The sequence below is a fragment of the Gobio gobio genome, assembly GCF_949357685.1.
Source record: "Gobio gobio genome assembly, chromosome: 23".
NCBI lineage: Eukaryota > Metazoa > Chordata > Actinopteri > Cypriniformes > Gobionidae > Gobio > Gobio gobio.
This window is the reverse complement of record NC_137119.1, coordinates 29,806,759-29,825,764: the sequence shown is the minus strand read 5'-3', so window position 1 is coordinate 29,825,764 and position 19,006 is coordinate 29,806,759. Positions and strand designations below refer to the sequence as shown.

The 19,006-nt window shown below is 40.4% G+C and overlaps 1 protein-coding gene across 1 annotated transcript; it reads right to left on the bottom strand.

Moving 5' to 3' along the window:
- Positions 1 to 1,973: 1,973 nt before the first annotated feature.
- tnk2a (tyrosine kinase, non-receptor, 2a) lies at positions 1,974 to 18,917 on the bottom strand. The gene is made up of 17 exons (XM_079806947.1): positions 18,830 to 18,917; positions 16,627 to 16,777; positions 12,742 to 12,919; positions 12,463 to 12,533; positions 11,527 to 11,754; positions 11,288 to 11,440; positions 10,441 to 10,718; positions 10,236 to 10,362; positions 10,011 to 10,157; positions 9,769 to 9,863; positions 9,457 to 9,651; positions 8,815 to 8,906; positions 8,650 to 8,694; positions 7,203 to 8,566; positions 7,019 to 7,114; positions 6,791 to 6,918; positions 1,974 to 4,243 (listed from the first exon to the last, which is right to left on the bottom strand). The coding sequence occupies exons 3-17, from the start codon at positions 12,902 to 12,904 to the stop codon at positions 4,237 to 4,239; spliced, it is 3,189 nt and encodes a 1,062-aa protein (XP_079663073.1). The 5' UTR covers positions 12,905 to 12,919; positions 16,627 to 16,777; positions 18,830 to 18,917; the 3' UTR covers positions 1,974 to 4,236.
- Positions 18,918 to 19,006: the final 89 nt, after the last annotated feature.

The following is a 19,006-nucleotide window of genomic DNA, read 5'->3' as shown; positions in this document are numbered from 1 at the left end:
TCCTAGCTGTGCCCGGTCTCCGGCTTCACACTAGGACTGGTGCTACCGTCGGTGTGGCCTAGTGGGTACTCGTTCCCCAAATTCGTCGTTCCGATGCAGTGTGAGTTCCCTCGAAAGGGAACGGCTCGGGTTATGTATATAACCCTTGTTCCCTGAGAAAGGGAACGAGCACTGCATCTCGTCGCCACACCTCGGCAGGCCTGGAGCGCATGCTTCATCGCGATAACTGCCATTACTATGCCTGGGCTCCCCTTTATGTATCTTCCGGGTATGCCGTCATAGTTACGTCATGACGCAACACCAATCAGGATTGGCCTGATTTCATTCATACTTCAGACGCGCTGTTGCTTAGGGAGTGTCCCCAAATTCGTCGTTCCGATGCAGTGCTCGTTCCCTTTCTCAGGGAACAAGGGTTATATACATAACCCGAGCCGATTTATCTTGAACTCTGCCATGAAAACTAGCATGTATACACCGTAAAATTAAACAATTTAATCAATTAAAAAGGAATACCTGTATGAAATTACGCTGGACCAGCACGGTTTGGAAAATGTATTAATGATTGATTCAGCTGCGGGCGCAATTTCCTGGCGAGACGCAGAATTCATTCAGCGTGCAACTCTTACAGAGCATTATGGGTATTCTCTAGCCTTTGAGCATTCATCAGTTGTACACTCATTATTGCGGTGCATTGTGTGATTGAATGAGTGCACTCAATACCGTCCACTATGGTTTCGGACACCACTACAAATGGCTGTCTTTCTTCAATGGCTGGTTTTGTACTTGGAGTAACATCTAACAAATCTAAATACCATGGATTCAATTAATCAATGAAACAGAAGAAAACCCCCAAGAGACAAAGCTTACACCTGCTTATAATTTTAATCAATTACTGATTTAGCTGAGAGCCTGCATCCCCCCCCCCCCCCCGACCATCTCAGTATTGATTTAGCAGACCAACAAATAGGCTAAGTGTAATTTATTATTTAAGGAATGAAATCCATAAATTACATCAATAAGCATGATCATAGGTTAACCATTACGAGAACCTGTTTTGTTCTTATATCATCTGTTGGTAGAAATAAAAATATTAGGGGAACGTTAGAATAACGTCAAAATAACGTCGGAATAAAATAAAACGTTAGAATAACGTTAGAGGAACGCTCTGGGAACGTTAAAATACTGCTAGAATAACATTCTGGGAACGTTGGAATAATGTTAGAGTGTTTAAATAACGTTAGAATAACATTCTGGGAACGTCAGAGAACTGTTAGAATAACGTTAGAGGAACGTTAAAATAACATTCTGGAACCTTAGAATAATGTTAGAGGAGCGTTAGAATAACGTTCTGGAACGTTAGATTAATGTTAGAGGAGCGTTATAATAACGTTCTGGGAATGTTAAAATACTGTTAGAATAACGTTCTGGGAATGTTAGAAGAACGTTAAAATAACGTTATTCTTATGTTCTAATAATGTTCTGGGAACTTTAAAATACTGTTAGAATGTTAGGGGAACCAAAACATACCAACAACATGACATAAAAAGTCGAAATGACTCATTATTTCGGTTTTTGTCAAAATAATGATTTGTATTAATTTCTACTTTTCGTCTTATAATTTCGATTTATGTCAATTATGATTTACCAAAGCATGATAATATTTTTATTTGGCAGAAATGGGCTTCCATAGACAACAGATATGGACCCCCTTAAAACCTGGGCTTATTTGTCAAGTCTGCTCTAGAAGTGCTATTAGTGTAATGGAGAATAAATTAATGTCTGGCCTGGGGAATATGAAATATGATATAAGTTACATTGAGAGCAATGCAATCTTTCAGCTATCTTTAGCACAACACTGACATCTAATGGTGGATTAAAGAAATAAAGATTTAGAGAAATTGACCAAGTGGCATCCATATTTCAAAAATGATTGATGCCCGGCAAACTAACAACATAACAGCAAAATAAATATTCATTAATATGTAATATTTAATTATATTCTAGAAAGATATGTATATTCTTTTGACAGCACCATTGCCTGTACAATTTGACATTCTGTAGATTTTCTGTAAGGCTTCTCATGGCGCATGTGGAAATCCATGGTGCAGCTCCACTTCCAGGGTCAGTGGGCCCCATGGTGCAGCTCCACTTCCAGGGTCAGTGGGCCCCATGGTGCAGCTCCACTTCCAGGGTCAGTGGGCCCCATGGTGCAGCTCCACTTCCAGGGTCAGTGGGCCCCATGGTGCAGCTCCACTTCCAGGGTCAGTGGGCCCCATGGTGCAGCTCCTCTTCCAGGGTCAGTGGGCCCCATGGTGCAGCTCTGCCACTTGGCTCAATGAGTCCATAAAATTTAAGAATCTTATGTTCTGTATAATCTGTGAATATATCTGACAATAGCTGCCATAATTCTTCAAACTGATAAAATAATGAAACCTTATTCACAGCCGTTTTAAATATATACTTCATTACAAAAATACAGATAGATAATTATACAATACACATTTATAAAGCTTTTACAGTAAGCCCAGCATTCTGCCATCCACTTCAGAAAAAGTGGGAGGCAACCTACATGAGGTGATCACTGACACAGGCTAAATTCCAAAAACCGAACAACAATTGCAAAGACATGAACACAAAACCAGTGCAGGTAAAACATAACTAGAATACTGAGCATCTGGACAAGAGGCAGATGAAAATTACAGAGTACACAAGCACAGAGCAAACGCCTCAATTTGCTTAGTAAGACGTCTGTGTGTGATTGATGCAAAGTGTATGACGTACAGAAAACATTCTGACAGAAGAAAAATGCACATAAAAAAGCTGTTATTAATACAAACTTCACATAATCTTCACACGGAGACTAAATGCTCTATAATATATGAACCTGAGCAAAATTGCAAAATGCCTAATGGAGTTCCACTTAAAAGTAAACGAAAAAGAGGATATTCTCATTATAGCTAAATCAGCAACTGAGCACAAATGAAACGCGTCTTTAGTAGTCCTGTGATAAAGACAATGAAGACCTACAAAACTAAGAAATGGATGAATTAATAATACAGTAGGTGCATTGTATTGTAAGCGTATTGTTTGCAGTCATCATGGCACATGAAAAATGGGTTTATCCTAAAAAATAGTCTTGTCTAGCCAGACTTTCGACATGAGGAATGAAGTCTCATCCTCAGTTCGACCAAAGTTTGTTTGTTTTAATGGTGGGTTATCCAAAAAAGATTAAACCATAATATAATATGGCATGAAAACAAACAACTAAACATAGATTAGTGGGTGATCTGTGGCTGTGCTGTGTCTCTGGCGGCGACTAATTTTACCACCACACAATAGAATAAAACGAATGAAAAACGAATAAGCTGAAATTAGCAACAAGGCCTATGTACTGCATGCAACATCGTGAATGAGAGTTAACCGAAGTATGAGCATAATACCGAATGCAAAACAGGTGCGGTCACATAATCATGAAATTTCACAGGAAAAAAGAACACAGCTTACACAGAAGCCACTTTCAAACCAAGCAGCTATCTGTTGGTCATTGAATCCTTTGTGGAATCTCTACGGGGAAATCTTTCACCCTCACGCGAAATTCCTGATCACATGGATTCCTATTGAAATAACAGACTTTGTACGCAAAAATTTGCAGAACAACAGTGAATGCGACTGCACCTTAATGGTCTATACATCCAAAAGCTTATAGTGTCTGACCAGTATACCCTGTAATGTCTCTTTAATTATGTTTACATTTTTTTATTACATTTTAATTTACATTAAATAAGGGACTAGCAACCATTACAACTCACATCACTCAATGAATATTGAGCTGTGCTGATAAGATTTACAACATCTTTTCAGTGAATAAAAATGCATTAAAAAAATCTGAATAAATAAGCTACAAACATTTCACAGGCTGAATGCTGTAGTGTAAAGTCACATTTGATGCAGTGAAAAGCAATCCTTTCTCTATTTTAAAACTTAAGCAAAATATACAAACACAATCTGATGTACATGGTTCACTTGTAACTGTTCACATTGCACTATTGTATTTCAAGTAAGTGAATTTTGCATTTCTCTTGCATTTCAAGCAGTTAAGCAATGAATATTCAAATGACCTGCATAATCTATTAGCAAATATCTATTGTATTACTGGTCCACAGTCAAAGAGCTGAAACTTGATTCTCATTGGGTTGACTGGAACGGAGATCAGCTCTGTTCTTCCTTTTCCTGCCATTAGAACCTTACACAAATCAGAGAGATATGTTGAATGTAATATGATGTATTCTTTTCTTTATTTTTCTGTTTATCACAAAAGAAGACCTTTGAAGAATGAAAGTTTTTTTCTCCATATAATGAATGTCAACGGGGTCCAAAACAACACTGGACGCCAATGATTTTCATTTTATGGACTTAAATGTATGGGATATATTGCATTTTTTGGTGAACTATCCATTTAATAATCATTTCTTTCAGGACCACTATCGTCAAAGATGATTGACTATTAGCATAAAGTTTGGATTGGCGGTATAGTTCTGTTCTGGGCAAGAACTCCCTGTGCATCTATGCAACCTAGCATGGATGAGAGCAGCAATAACCCCCCCTTGGGTAAACAGAACAGAACCAACAATGTATTGCAGATATCATTAATGTCAATATTAAAATGTACAACATAATTTGTGAATTTAGTCTGATTCAAGGGGAATCAGAATGCCAAATCCTGACTGACGAGAGGAGGAGCTGGGGATGGATGAGGCTAATTAGCTCCGGAAAAACACAATAGCTACTGATAATACTGAAGGAGCTTATATACAGTGGGGCAAAAAAGTATTTAGTCAGCCACTAATTGTGCAAGTTCTCCCACTTAAAAAGATGAGAGAGGCCTGTAATTTTCACCATAGGTACACTTCAACTATGAGAGACAGAATGAGAAAAAAAATCCAGAAAATCACATTGTCTGATTTTTAAAGTATTTATTTACAAATTATGGTGGAAAATAAGTATTTTATCACCTACAAAAAAACTAAATTTCTGGCTCTCACAGACCTGTAACTTCTTCTTTAAGAGGCTCCTCTGTCCTCCACTCGTTACCTGTATTAATGGCACCTGTTTGAACTCGTTATCAGTAGAAAAGACACCTGTCCACAACCTCAAACAGTCAGACTCCAAACTCCACAATGTCCAAGACCAAAGAGCTGTCAAAGGACACCAGAAACAAAATTGTAGATCTGCACCAGGCTGGGAAGACTGAATCTGCAATAGGTAAGCAGCTTGATGTGAAGAAATCAACTGTGGGAGCATTTATTAGAAAATGGAAGACATACAAGACCACTGATAATCTCCCTCGATCTGGGGCTCCACCCAAGATTTCACCACGTGGGGTCAAAATGATCACAAGAACGGTGAGCAAAAATCCCAGAACCACACGGGGGGACCTAGTGAATGACCTGCAGAGAGCTGGGACCAAAGTAACAAAGGCTACCATCAGTAACACACTACGCCGCCAGGGACTCAAATCCTGCAGTGCCAGACGTGTCCCCCTGCTTAAGCCAGTACATGTCCGGGCCCGTCTGAAGTTTGCTAGAGAGCATTTGGATGATCCAGAAGAGGATTGGGAGACTGTCATATGGTCAGATGAAACCAAAATATAACTTTTTGGTAAAAACTCAACTCTCGTGTTTGGAGGAGAAAGAATGCTGAGTTGCATCCAAAGAACACCATACCTACTGTGAAGCATGGGGGTGGAAACATCATGCTTTGGGGCTGTTTTTCTGCAAAGGGAGCAGGACGACTAATCCATGTAAAGGAAAGAATGAAAGGGGCCATGTATCGTGAGATTTTGAGTAAAAACCTCCTTCCATCAGCAAGGGCATTAAAGATGAAACGTGGCTGGGTCTTTCAGCATGACAATGATCCCAAACCCATCACCCGGGCAACGAAGGAGTGGCTTCGTAAGAAGCATTTCAAGGTCCTGGAGTAGCCTAGCCAGTCTCCAGATCTCAATCCCATAGAAAATCTTTGGAGGGAGTTGAAAATCCCTGTTGCCCAGTGACAGCCCCAAACCATCACTGCTCTAGAGAAGATCTGCATGGAGGAATGGGCCAAACTACCAGCAACAGTGTGTAAAAACCTTGTGGAGACTTACAGAAAACGTTTGACCTCTGTCATTGCCAACAAAGGGTATATAACAAAGTATTGAGATTAACTTTTGTTATTGACCAAATACTTATTTTCCACCATAACTTGCAAATAAATTCTTTAAAATTCAGACAATGTGATTTTCTGGATTTTTTTTTCTCGTTCTGTCTCTCATAGTTGAAGTGTACCTATGGTGAAAATTACAGGCCTCTCTCATCTTTTTAAGTGGGAGAACTTGCACAATTGGTGGCTGACTAAATACTTTTTTGCCCCACTTTATGTATGCTGTGATAGACGTTGTATTCTTACAGAAAGGCATGACATGACCCCAGACCTGTTGCTGTCTGCGTTTCCATCGCAGTCTAAAGTACCGTGAAGATAAGGCAAATTAGTCTAGTGACGTTTTAAAAAAGCTGGTAGAAATAAAATGCTGCGTGGAGTCAATCAGCATGTTCAGCGCCCAAGTCCCACTCCCGAAAGTTCCTGAACTCTGAAAAAATACTACCTCGCGAGAAGGGACTTTCTGAGGGGGACATTTTTAACCAGAACTTCATTTAGACCCTGGTCCCTGCGGTCGAAACACAGAGTATCACCCCAAAAGTCCCTAGTTCTTGCGGAAAGTGTGGTGGAAACATGGCTATGGTTATACTACCTATGTCTAGATGGACCGTAGGAGTCCAGCATTTGAGTGCTGGCCTGCTCCAGATTCCAGCCACATCTCTCCAGAGCTTCCACGCATTCAGGCCGAGCCCTCAAACCCAGTCGAAACAACTGCTCCACCTACATCAGGAAACAGTCATCTATGTTTAAATGCTTCAAAGATCTTTCATCAACCATGAGCACCTCTCTCTTTTGTGTCTGAAATTAAGCACACAGATACCTTCAGATATTTCACGGCCTCCTGAGGGTTCCAGCTGTGTGTCTGAAGGGCCGTTTGACACTCCTCTACAGTCACTCCATGTACAGCCTCCTGCACCTACAGAAAAAAAACATTCAGCCATCTCAGAATACCATGGCATCATTGAGTATCCAATGGTGAGAGTATCTGGTGAAAAACTGCTTACTTGTTGTAGCATGGTACGGTTGTGAGCACCTGCTTGGGTGCTGCTCGGCCAGGCCAGACTGTTGGAAGTAGCGCTGCTACTGGTGTGGCCGGGGGAAGAACTGGGCTTGTTGACTTGCTGATGAACCATAGGCCTCACAGTGGCCATATTTGTGGTTCTCTTCTCATTGTTTCCCTCTGAGTCCTTCAAAAACCTCTCGTACTTGTCCAGGTATGCCGGTTTCTCAGGTAGCAAGTAGTAATGGGTGCTGCTGGCCTTCACGCCACCATACACAATAGGCAGGATGCAGGGACTCTTAGCTGGAGTCTGGACCGCTTCAGTAGATCCATACTGAGAACTTGCGGTGGTGGCGGTTGACGTAGATGATGTGGTGGAGGAGCAGGATGGTGCAGAGGAATATGATGACGGGGATAGGCAGGAGCCCAATGATCCGACGCAACAGAGGCTGGATCTCTGTTGAGGGGAGCCACCTTGTGGCACCATGGGGCTCGGCGCCCGAGAGTTGGGCTGAGAAATAGCGTGATCCCTTGGGGGTATCTGAGGCCTGAAGCCCTCGTCTTCTTGGTCTCCTAGGGAAACCGACAGTCTGCTGCCATATATTCCTGCCCGCTTAGAGGGCCGTATGGGTGGGATAGGGATTCTTGGAGGGACTTGAGGCTTGTCCTCATAGGAAGAGGGCAGGATGATCTGGCGGTGTGGGGCGAGAGCTGAAGGAGTCGGAAGGGGTGAAGAAGGGAGGGAACGTCCAGTCGGAGGGACCCGAAGCTTCACCATCACCTCCCTTTGTAGCTCCTTGAAGATGTCTGCCGATTGCGTAAACGAGTGGGATTCCTCGACGTGCTTGGATGGTAGAAATAAGTTGTCCTCCATGTTGCATTTACCATCGACTTTAATGTCATCCTCTGATTGTGTCTTTTTAGATACAGTGTCTTCCTGCAGTGCAGATGCATTTATGGTGCTCACTTCTATGTCTTCCTGCTCAGCACACTCCATGGCCACCTCGTCGTATGCCGGAAGAGGAGGCAGGGGCTGCATGTCCCAATCTACCACTGGAGTAGGGTGCATGGGGTTGGGCAGGGCACGATTGGGGCTCTGCGGTGGCGCCATATCCAAGATAGATCCAGCATAGGATGCAGGTGGTTTTGTTGTGCTGGGGTTGGGCGTCTCGGTGAGGGGAGAGGGTGATGTAGAGCTGAAACTATCATCTCCAAAGTCAATGAGTGAGACTTCACTAAGGGGGTCACTTGGACTAGTGCTCTCCCAAGGGCGGAGGCGTAAGTACGTGGGAGTCTTAAGCGAGAGCTTCTTCACACCAGTCACTATCAGATCATCATTATCGTCCAGCACAGAGTCGTAAAATGGTTCTGGGAACAAGTCATCAGGCAAAACATTAGGAAAATGATTTCTGTTATTCAGTGATTTTTAGAAGAAGAGAAATGGTTCTTACTCTTAAGAAGAACTGCTGGTTTAGGAGGTCTAGGGGGAGGTAATTCTGACACAACAGTTGAAGTAGAAAAGAGCAGAAATAAAAGAAGACAGAGCAAAAGAGAGAAGTGGTGAATTTGAAGAAGAGCAGAACAGCAAAGCTTAATAAGATCAAGCAATTACTTACTTTTAGCCCTGTTCGGAAGTTTAGTAGGCTTGGCCGCATTTGAATCCATCCCAAGAACATCTGGAGGATCCATGGGATTACCAAGGTACAGACTGAACACAAAGCACATGGGGTAAATAAGTAAATCCACCTCAGCGGATTTTCAGTCATTCAGTGGTTCTCGACAAGTGGACAGAGGTGACTAAACAGTATTTAAATCAACAAATTACTATGAATATATTAAAATAATTAAAATTCTAAAAACACATAAAATCAAAATGTAAACTGAAATGTCTTATATAAAAAATAATAAAAATGATCAAATAAAAAATATTATTACCCCTCAATAAAAGTTTTATTATTATTATTGAAGATCATACTACAGTGGTCGAGAGAGCTCAAAGCACTGTACCGTATCATACAGTTCTTGAAACATTTAAAATCACAAAATGAATCGTGGTTAATTAATACTCAAAGTTTCCGTTAAAAAAAGTTTGAGAGCAAGCAACTCGGGACAACGGTGGGCTTTTGAGTCAAATAAGTTGAGAATTACTGGTATAAAATAATATATTGCTGCTCTCTAGTGGCGAACACAAGTAAAGCGGTCTGTTCCCTGAGAGTCAACAAACAAAAGGTAAGTTGTGCATGGTCATGGAATATTACTCATCGATCTTGTCAGGGGCGCCCCAACTTCGGTGTGGGTCTGTGTCTCCATGGCCTGTGTGGATGAAACTGTGCTTGAGAGGTCGGCTGATGTCGTGAGCCGACAGACCAGCCACGGAGGTCACCACATTCCTAGGGAACTGTCCCACCTTCAGGGTCTGTCTGTTCTGACCTCTCCACCAATAGTTCTCTGCTCTGCAGGACAGAAAATAGGCTGTAAAACAGACTAAAAGAACTAGTGTAAATGCACACAAATACAGTGGTTCCTCAAACCTGGCTGACAACCAAAAAAACTCTAAAATACATCCTCACCTGCCCTCAATGATAGTGATGATGTCATTGGCATGAATTTTAAGTTTGTCTGGTTCATCAAAGTCCTGCAGTGCCCTCATGTCAGTGGGCATTGTCTATAAGTGAATTAGAAAGACTATTAATTAAAACAACCAATAATTATATTGACATTCTGGTGTATGTGCAATACAATAAAAGGACTTTGAAACAAGGACATTCTAACCAGTATAATCACCTTCTCCGGTTACTATCCGAGACCTTACCTCCACAAGGAAGTCCCTGAGGGACACAAATGTCGGCCTGTCCTCGGGTTTAGGCGACCAGGACTGCAGCATGACATTATAAATGTCCTGCGGACAGTCCTCTGGTTTGATAAGCCTCTCTCCCTCCCTATCGATCTTATGGAGAATCTATGCAAAAGGACACACAGATGTCACACCTACTTTACTTACAGAAAAAGGTGTTTGGGGTCAGGTATGTGTGTATACCTGACTACCGTTGAGTCCAACCCATGGTTCCTGCCCGTGAGTGAACATTTCCCACAATGTTACTCCAAACATCCAGGTATCACTGGCATGGGAGAAGGTACGGGTCTTCAGGCTCTCTGGAGCACACCTGCAAAGCACAGAGCATGTCGACATGGGCAGGGGGAATGAATAAAAAAAATAGATGGTGGTCTATAACTCTTCTCACCAGGCAAAAGGGACTTTGTGATGCTCCTGCATCACGTAATGATCATCGTTTTTAGGCAAGGCCCTCATTAGGCCGAAGTCACCGATCTTGACGAGGTCGTTGGAGGCTAAAAGGATGTTGCGTGCAGCCAGGTCTCTGTGGATAAAACGTCGGGACTCCAGGTACGCCATGCCACAGGCGATCTGAACGGCGTAGTGGCACAGCACTGATATCAATATATGACCCTGACGCTTCCTCAGGCGGTCCAACAAAGCACCCAATGGGGCAAGTTCTGTCACCTGAAACACAAGCAAGATGAGCAAAAGGATAGTTCACACAAAAATGACAATCTTTTAGACTTACACATTTCAGTTTTTGTAAAAAGTGTCTTATTCTCACCAAGGTTGCATTTATTTGATCAAAAACACAGTAAAACAGTAATATTGTGAAATATTATTGCAACTTAATATAACTGTTTTCTTTTAAAATGTAATTTATTCCTGTGATGGGAAAGCTGAATTTTTAGCAGCCACTACTTCTGTCTTCAGTCACATGATCCTTCAGAAATCATTGTAATACATGATACATTTTTTCAGGATTCTTTGATGAATAGAACCTTCAAAAGAACAGCATTGATTTGAAATACATACTTGTATACATACAACAATGTAAAAGTCTTTACTGTCACTTTTGATCAATTGAACGTGTCCTTGCTAAGTAAAAGTATTAGTGTAGTTCAGTTTGAGTTGGTTTAGGTTTGATTACCATACCATACCATAAAGGTAAGTAGGAACAGGTATATAGGAACATAGTTGTGTTTTTAAAGACACAGAATGCCATTTTTAGTACTTCAATTCTCATTCCTCACCATCTTCATAGGGTGTGTAAGAACAACGCCATATAGGCGAATGAGATTGTGGTGGTCCAGGGAGTGCATGGCGTTAACTTCCCTTATGAAGTCATCTAGACCTTCACCCTGGTCCAACAGGTCTGTCTTCAGGCACTTTACAGCCACACTCAGCTACAGCACAGGAAGAAACACTAGGTATTATAATACTTCTGCATATGGATAGCTAATCATTACTAGTGATGCTAATCATTACTTACCACTCTTCCAGAGGGGGCTTGCCATTCTCCGCGTTTCACCACTCCGAAGGTGCCGTCTCCCAGTTTCTCGTAGAGGGTGAGGTCTCTGTCACTGATGAGGCAGGTGAGATCGGCTGGCTGACCGTCTGGTTGAGCTGATGAAGGGGATGAGCTGCGGAACACCACTGGGGCCTGGGAATCTGAGTCAGGCCGCTTCCCGGTGAACACCTGCTGGCCCAAGCACAGAGACTACGGCTGAGGGTGATTCTACCTGCCTCTGACTAAAAGATGCAATAGCGCTTCACACAGTGAGAGGTGTCATTCATAAACCTGGCAGACATCAATGATAATCTATGTGAAGCTCAAATGCAGCTATGAGAAAAAACACTTGTTAAATAATATACATATTTACACAAACCCCTTCAATATTTCACAGGAGAAAGAGAGTCATAAAGGTCTGGAATGACAAGAGGATGAGTAAATGGTGGGTTAGAATTTTTATTTTTGAGTGAACTATCCCTATATGATATATAACTATGCCTATACAGTATAAAGTATACATATAATTACGTGTTACATTTACTGGAATCACTTCAAACTTGGTCAGAATAAGATCAAGACACATCTGATGTAAAACTGCGAAAGGATTCTTGATATCTTAAATAGCGTTGCCATGGTAAAACATTAAACTTTTATACTCTTTTGGGGTGTTTTCATACTTTTCATGAAATTCAGCACACATTATAGTTGTCATCCATTAGGCGTAGGCAAAAGCTAAGAAATGAATGTGGAGGGAAGGCTCTGTAGCACCCCCTTTTGGCTTTTGGGGTCTGTTCTAGCTACAGTTTTAACTACAGTCAGCAAACTCGGTTGTTCTCATCAAGCCGGATAACTTTCAAAATTGCAGACATTAAAAGGAATTCGGCCATTTTTTTCATTACAGGATCCACACCATACCTTGCTCATCCATGACTTCCGTTTGCACAAGGCCCTTCTCCTTTTCACAGCCTCCCACAGCCGTCTCTGACCTGTGGAGCCAGAGAGAGATGAAAAATATATAATAAGTATAATAAATATATAATATATTATTTATTTTATTGGAGTATATAATATAATAATATTCACTTCTTCTTTTTATGCTATATTATATTAAGTTATACAAATAAATAAATAACTTAAATCTTCCAACATTCAAAACTCCTCTCACACATTTAAAACACATGCAACCCCACTCACCTGGGCGGCCCATGCCGATCTTTTCAAGGTCCTCATTTTTGACATAGTCAAAGTGTGAGAGACGTGTGACATTGAGGTCGTCACGGATACGCATAAAATACTGCTGGAGCTGCACGTCTGTGAGCAGCTCCATGAGCCACTCTGTACCCTCTTCAGACTGCATGTCTCCACCGTCCGGCTGCACACACAACATATTACATTGTTTTAAGCATAAACAATATTATCCGCCACAGTTGAGCTTCTCAAATAAATCTGTTATTTTAAGGACATTTTGATAGTTTCCCTGGAAAACAAGACAAAAATACAGGTTTTTTTGCTGTGTAGAGAAAAAGTAAACCTCATCGTTTACCTCGTCTTTTACATTATATTGCCGCTGGTAGTCTGAGGCAGCCGCCATTTGTACATGGAAAGCAGTGCTTTCAGGGAGTGTGTGTATGAGTGAACCGAACTCCCCCGAGGTGTGTCCTGTTTTCACAGTAAACTGTCAAGAGTCTCCTCTAATCTGCAAGATCTATTTGTTTGATTTTTCTTCCTCCCATCAGCAGCAACATGAAGCTCTCTTTAAAAAGCTAAAGTCAAGAACAACGTGTGTAATGTGATTCCTCGCTGAAAAAATAGTTGCAGTCTCATGTGAAACTGTGTCTTCTGTTGCAAAACCTCTGCCCAGCCTCCTGAGAATTAGTGTGAAAGATTATTCCCACCCTCTTGGATGAATGAATCAGTGCGCACAGTGCCTTAAATCCAGTTAATTGCAGCCCTGTCCTGTCTTCAAAACAAGTCAACATCCCTTATGTCTCCAGTCTCAGTCAGATGAATAAAAAGGTCACAGCTTGTTAACGGTAAGGCATTTCCATATCAGTGTCTTTTCCAGAAGCAGCATTTAGCTTTCTCTTGCTGAGTCACTGCGAGATGCAGTACGAGTGCGGCAGACCTCAAGACACAATCCTAAAGCAGTATTGCTGTACAAAACAGAATGCGCTCAACATCGCACTGCTTAACCTCACCCACCCCCACCCCCCAAAAAAGGTTTAAATTGGTACCAACATCATTATACAAATCCTTTCTTTTATTTATGGCCATATTTTTAGTGAAATGACTGGAATAGGATTAGGAAACGTCTCTAGCCAGATTCAAACTCAGGTCAGAGCATGTACACTACTATGGATGAATGTGTTAATAGAGAGAATGACAGAAAAACAGATAGAGAGACGATGTATGGAAGGATAGATAGAAAGATGGGTGGATAGATAGATAGATAGATAGATAGATAGATAGATAGATTGATAGATTGATAGATTGATAGATTGATAGATTGATAGATTGATAGATTGATAGATAGATAGATAGATAGATAGATAGATAGATAGATAGATAGATAGATAGATAGATAGATAGATAGATAGATAGATAGATAGATAGATAGACAGATAGACAGATAGACAGACAGAGAAACAATATTCTTAGATATAAAACACTTCAAGCATATCACAATGTTAGATTAAATGTTTACTATCACCACCACCACCATAGTAAAAACTCATTTTTAAACATGAAGACATGATGAAGTGACACAATGATGTTAAGATTGAACTTTTGCTTATCTGCCCATATAACTCTGTTCCAGAACTCTCCTGACACATCTCTGTGTTTTTTTGCAAACTCTAATCTGGCCTTTCTATTTTTGTTGCTGAGCAGAGGTTTGCATCTTGCTGTGTAGCCTCTGCAATTCTGACCGACTGACCAATCTGAATCAAGTATTCCTGAGAGCCGTGCAATATATATAAAGAGAGAGAGACAAAAGGGTGTCAAAACTTCATTGATTCTTTTGGGGAAATGTACATCCACTTATAGAGCAGTAAATCAGGACATGTTGACCCATTCACTACTGATGAATTATGCAGCCGCTCAGTGCGAAAAAGAGAGAGAGGGAGGGGAAAGATGCAGAGAGAATGTGATTGTGAGTTGCCTAAGCACCCTGAATTAAAACAGTCCACAGACGTACATAAACATATTTATTCACACCTTTTCACTAACCACGTAAACCATCATAAATCACCCACTGAGAGTGACAATGACGCACTAACCCTTGGCAACTAGAGCATGACTAAGGGGAGCAGACAGAATGCCACATGGCATCTCTTTCCCTTCTAGAGATGCTTTAAGCACAAATATGAGGATTTCCAATATAGGACACTGTGATAGAAGGCAGGGTGGGTGGAAATGTACACCCTTTGAAACTCTGATACTGTGAGATAATATAATTATGCAACACTCATACAGGTCTTATATAGAGGCACAGCACATATAGAAACAATGTTTTAAATATTTCATAACCCATTTAAACAATTCAGTCTTTGATTCTGGACATTCTAAGTTTAGAGAACTAAATAGAGATTTAGATAGATTGAAAAATAATATTCTATTGGATGGATGGATGGATGGATGGATGGATGGATGGATGGATGGATGGATGGATGGATGGATGGATGGATGGATGGATGGATGGATAGATAGAGAAACAATATTCTATTGGATAGATAGATAGATAGATAGACAGACAGACAGACAGACAGACAGACAGACAGACAGACAGACAGACAGACAGACAGACAGACAGACAGACAGACAGACAGACAGACAGACAGACGATGATAGATAGATAGATAGATAGATAGATAGATAGATAGATAGATAGATAGATAGATAGATAGATAGATAGATAGATAGATAGATAGATAGATAGATAGATAGATAGATAGATAGATAGATAGATAGATAAACAATATTATATTGGATGGATGGATGGATGGATGGATGGATGGATGGATGGATGGATGGATGGATGGATGGATGGATGGATGGATGGATGGATGGATGGATGGATGGATGGATGGATGGATGGATGGATGGATGGATGGATAGAGAAACAATATTCTATTGGATAGATAGATAGATAGATAGATAGATAGATAGACAGACAGACAGACAGACAGACAGGCAGGCAGGCAGGCAGGCAGGCAGACAGACAGATGATAGATAGATAGATAGATAGATAGATAGATAGATAGATAGATAGATAGATAGATAGATAGATAGATAGATAGATAGATAGATAGATAGATAGATAGATAGATAGATAGATGGATGGATGGATGGATGGATGGATGGATGGATGGATGGATGGATGGATGGATGGATGGATGGATGGATGGATGGATGGATGGATGGATGGATGGATGGATGGATGGATAGATAGAGAAACAATATTTTATTGGATAGATAGATAGATAGATAGATAGATAGATAGATAGATAGATAGACAGACAGACAGACAGACAGACAGACAGACAGACAGACAGACAGACAGACAGACAGACAGACAGACAGGCAGGCAGGCAGGCAGGCAGACAGATAGATGATAGATAGATAGATAGATAGATAGATAGATAGATAGATAGATAGATAGATAGATAGATAGATAGATAGATAGATAGATAGATAGATAGATAGATAGATAGATAGATAGATAGATAGATGATAGATAGATAGATAGATAGATAGATAGATAGATAGATAGATAGATAGATAGATAGATAGATAGATAGATAGATAGATAGATAGATAGATAGATAGATAGATAGATAGATAGATAGATAGATAGATAGATCAACACTTGACTTGCCTATAATACAAATCCATAAAACTCTTCAAGCATATCACAATGTTTGATTAAATGTTTACTATCACCACCACCACCATAGTAAAAACTCATTTTTAAACACATGAAGACATGATGAAGTGACACAATGATGTTAAGATTGAACAGATCGTCTTTAGCTATTTACCCAGTGAATTAATGGTGAAGTGATATAGAAGTGGTCTTACCAAGCTTTAGGCTAGTACTGAGGTCTTCAAAAAATGTCCACTAAACATAGGCTGATGTGTGGGACGGTCCTCCGGCGGTCCAGTGTTTGACAAGGCCATGACAGGCACATATGAGCCAAATCAAGGCCGCTTCTGATTAGTCAACATCAAACTGCAAAAAAAGATTTACGTACGCAGAGATGAGTTATATGGAGTTAACATAGTGAGCTTTTATAACCTTGTTACAATGTGTCTTTACAAAAATGTGATACTAATGCAGAGATTTACACACTATGCACGTAAGAGGGATGATCATAGACCCTGTACGGTGAACATCATCCAGTTTACATGTTCAAATCGTTCTCGCTAACTGCTCCCTTTTGAAGCAAGTGACAACTTTCAGGCCCTAAAGGACTGATTATACAATGAGCAAATAGCATTTGAGACAAGCTGTGAAGCAGCATTTCATTGGTTGAACCTACAGAACGAACACGCCCCTGAACGAGTCAATTGCTAAATTCAGAACTAGCATACTACTCCAACTGTTTTTCCCATATCTTTAAATGGCAAAAATAATATGTTAATATGCGGTTCCGAATTCAGCAAATGTTTTGATTCTGTGTAAGACTCGGAGCGGAGTGAACAATTTGACTTGGGACATCTCGTTCGTTTGTATCTGTCATGTTTTGTTGTCTTTGTGATGAAAACTCTTACGTTTCTGTAGTCTCTCAGTAGATTTGTAGATACAAGTTAATATGTATAATAACGCTGGTTTCGGCCGCGAATGACTCTGCATTTTACAAATCGGTTGCGTGAACGTTGAATCATTTCATTCATAACGCACAAAACACTCACGCCACTTATGTAACCACGTCATTCAAATCTAAATGAATCTTTTTGGAGAATGATTCAAAAGATTTGAATCACTGAAAGTAATATAAATCTGTTATTTTAGTATCACTGAGATTTTTTTTTTTCATGTTACAAATGTTGCCTTGGCAACTAGCTGAAATAAAATAAGTTTAAGATTTCGTTTTTCAGTAAGCGTTTATTTTACTTCAAGTAACGATAGTTTTTTTTTTGTTTTCATTTTAGTTAAAGCCACAATATGTCATTTTTTTCCGCTAGAGGTCGCTTATTCAAAACAAAGGCAAAGTTTGATGACGCCTGGATTTCGCAGAGCTTTTATAAGCCGCAGATGTCAGCTTCCGCTTTTTCCGGAATAATTTGTTTTCTGTCGATGAATGTATCCAAACAGTTGCTCACCTGTCCAATAAAACACATAATATATTAAAGCGCCTTTGGTTTCCATGGTTTCTATAAAATAAAATTAAGGGTAAAGCGGGTATGATGTCATTGATAGGCGACGCACGGACAACGGTCCGTGTCCTGGTTAAATTTGCTTATTTCTTTGGATTTAAACATTCTTGGAAACATTTGGGATAACTGGGATAAGTACACAAGTCAACAAAATACTGTATATAACATTGTTCTAGTGGTAATATCTTACATATTGTGCCTTTAACTGTAATAATTATTGAACAATTGAATTATATACCAAGATTTGGCAACCGGATATTATTCAATTTATAATTGTTTATTGTTTGTGACTGAATTATTATTAATAGGCTAATTATATATTGAACAGTAGTGTTTTGTCGTTTTGTCATCTATTGCTGATGAGTCGTGCTAAAGAACACAATTTACCCCTGATATCACTAATGCACTGTATCTTGTGGCATACTTCTTTCTATTTATAACATTTTTCATAGATTATTAGCTTAGATCCAATAGAAATATATCAGAGCCGGGCAGCCGGTCCAAAATGAACTATATCAAACGTATTGAGTTTCCCACCTGGATAGCATTTTCAGGAACCATAAGCGCGTCTCGAGTCATCCTCTCAGGCCCATCAGTGTGCTCTAGCTAGGCAGCGCGCTAGGTTTTGAGACACAGCCATTGTCTTCTTTATATAGAGGCGGACATAAGCTAATTCAAACAAGCGTAACCTCTCTAAATAGATAGTTAAGTTAAACCAAATAGGCATTAAAGGACGGTGTTATCCATACTGATCACATGCTCTGTGATGGAGTCAGGGTTAGCAAAGCGCAGCGGTACCTGCATTGATTCCCGAACACCCAGTGCCGCGGTCCGAGCTTACATTCATGTAGTTTTGAGAGAATTATATTTCAAAACAGACAAGACTGTCAAATGATTTACTTACCTCTTAAATAATCGTTTTAAAGAACGAGAATAAGCTGCTCAACGGCCGTAATCCTTCTTCCCTCTCGGTACATGCAGGATGGCATCTCTTTCTTAAAGCGACAGCGCTTTTTACGCAGACGAGCGCGCGGGGGCGTTCGTCTTTATGGGAACATTGACTGTAGTTCTAACCATGCAT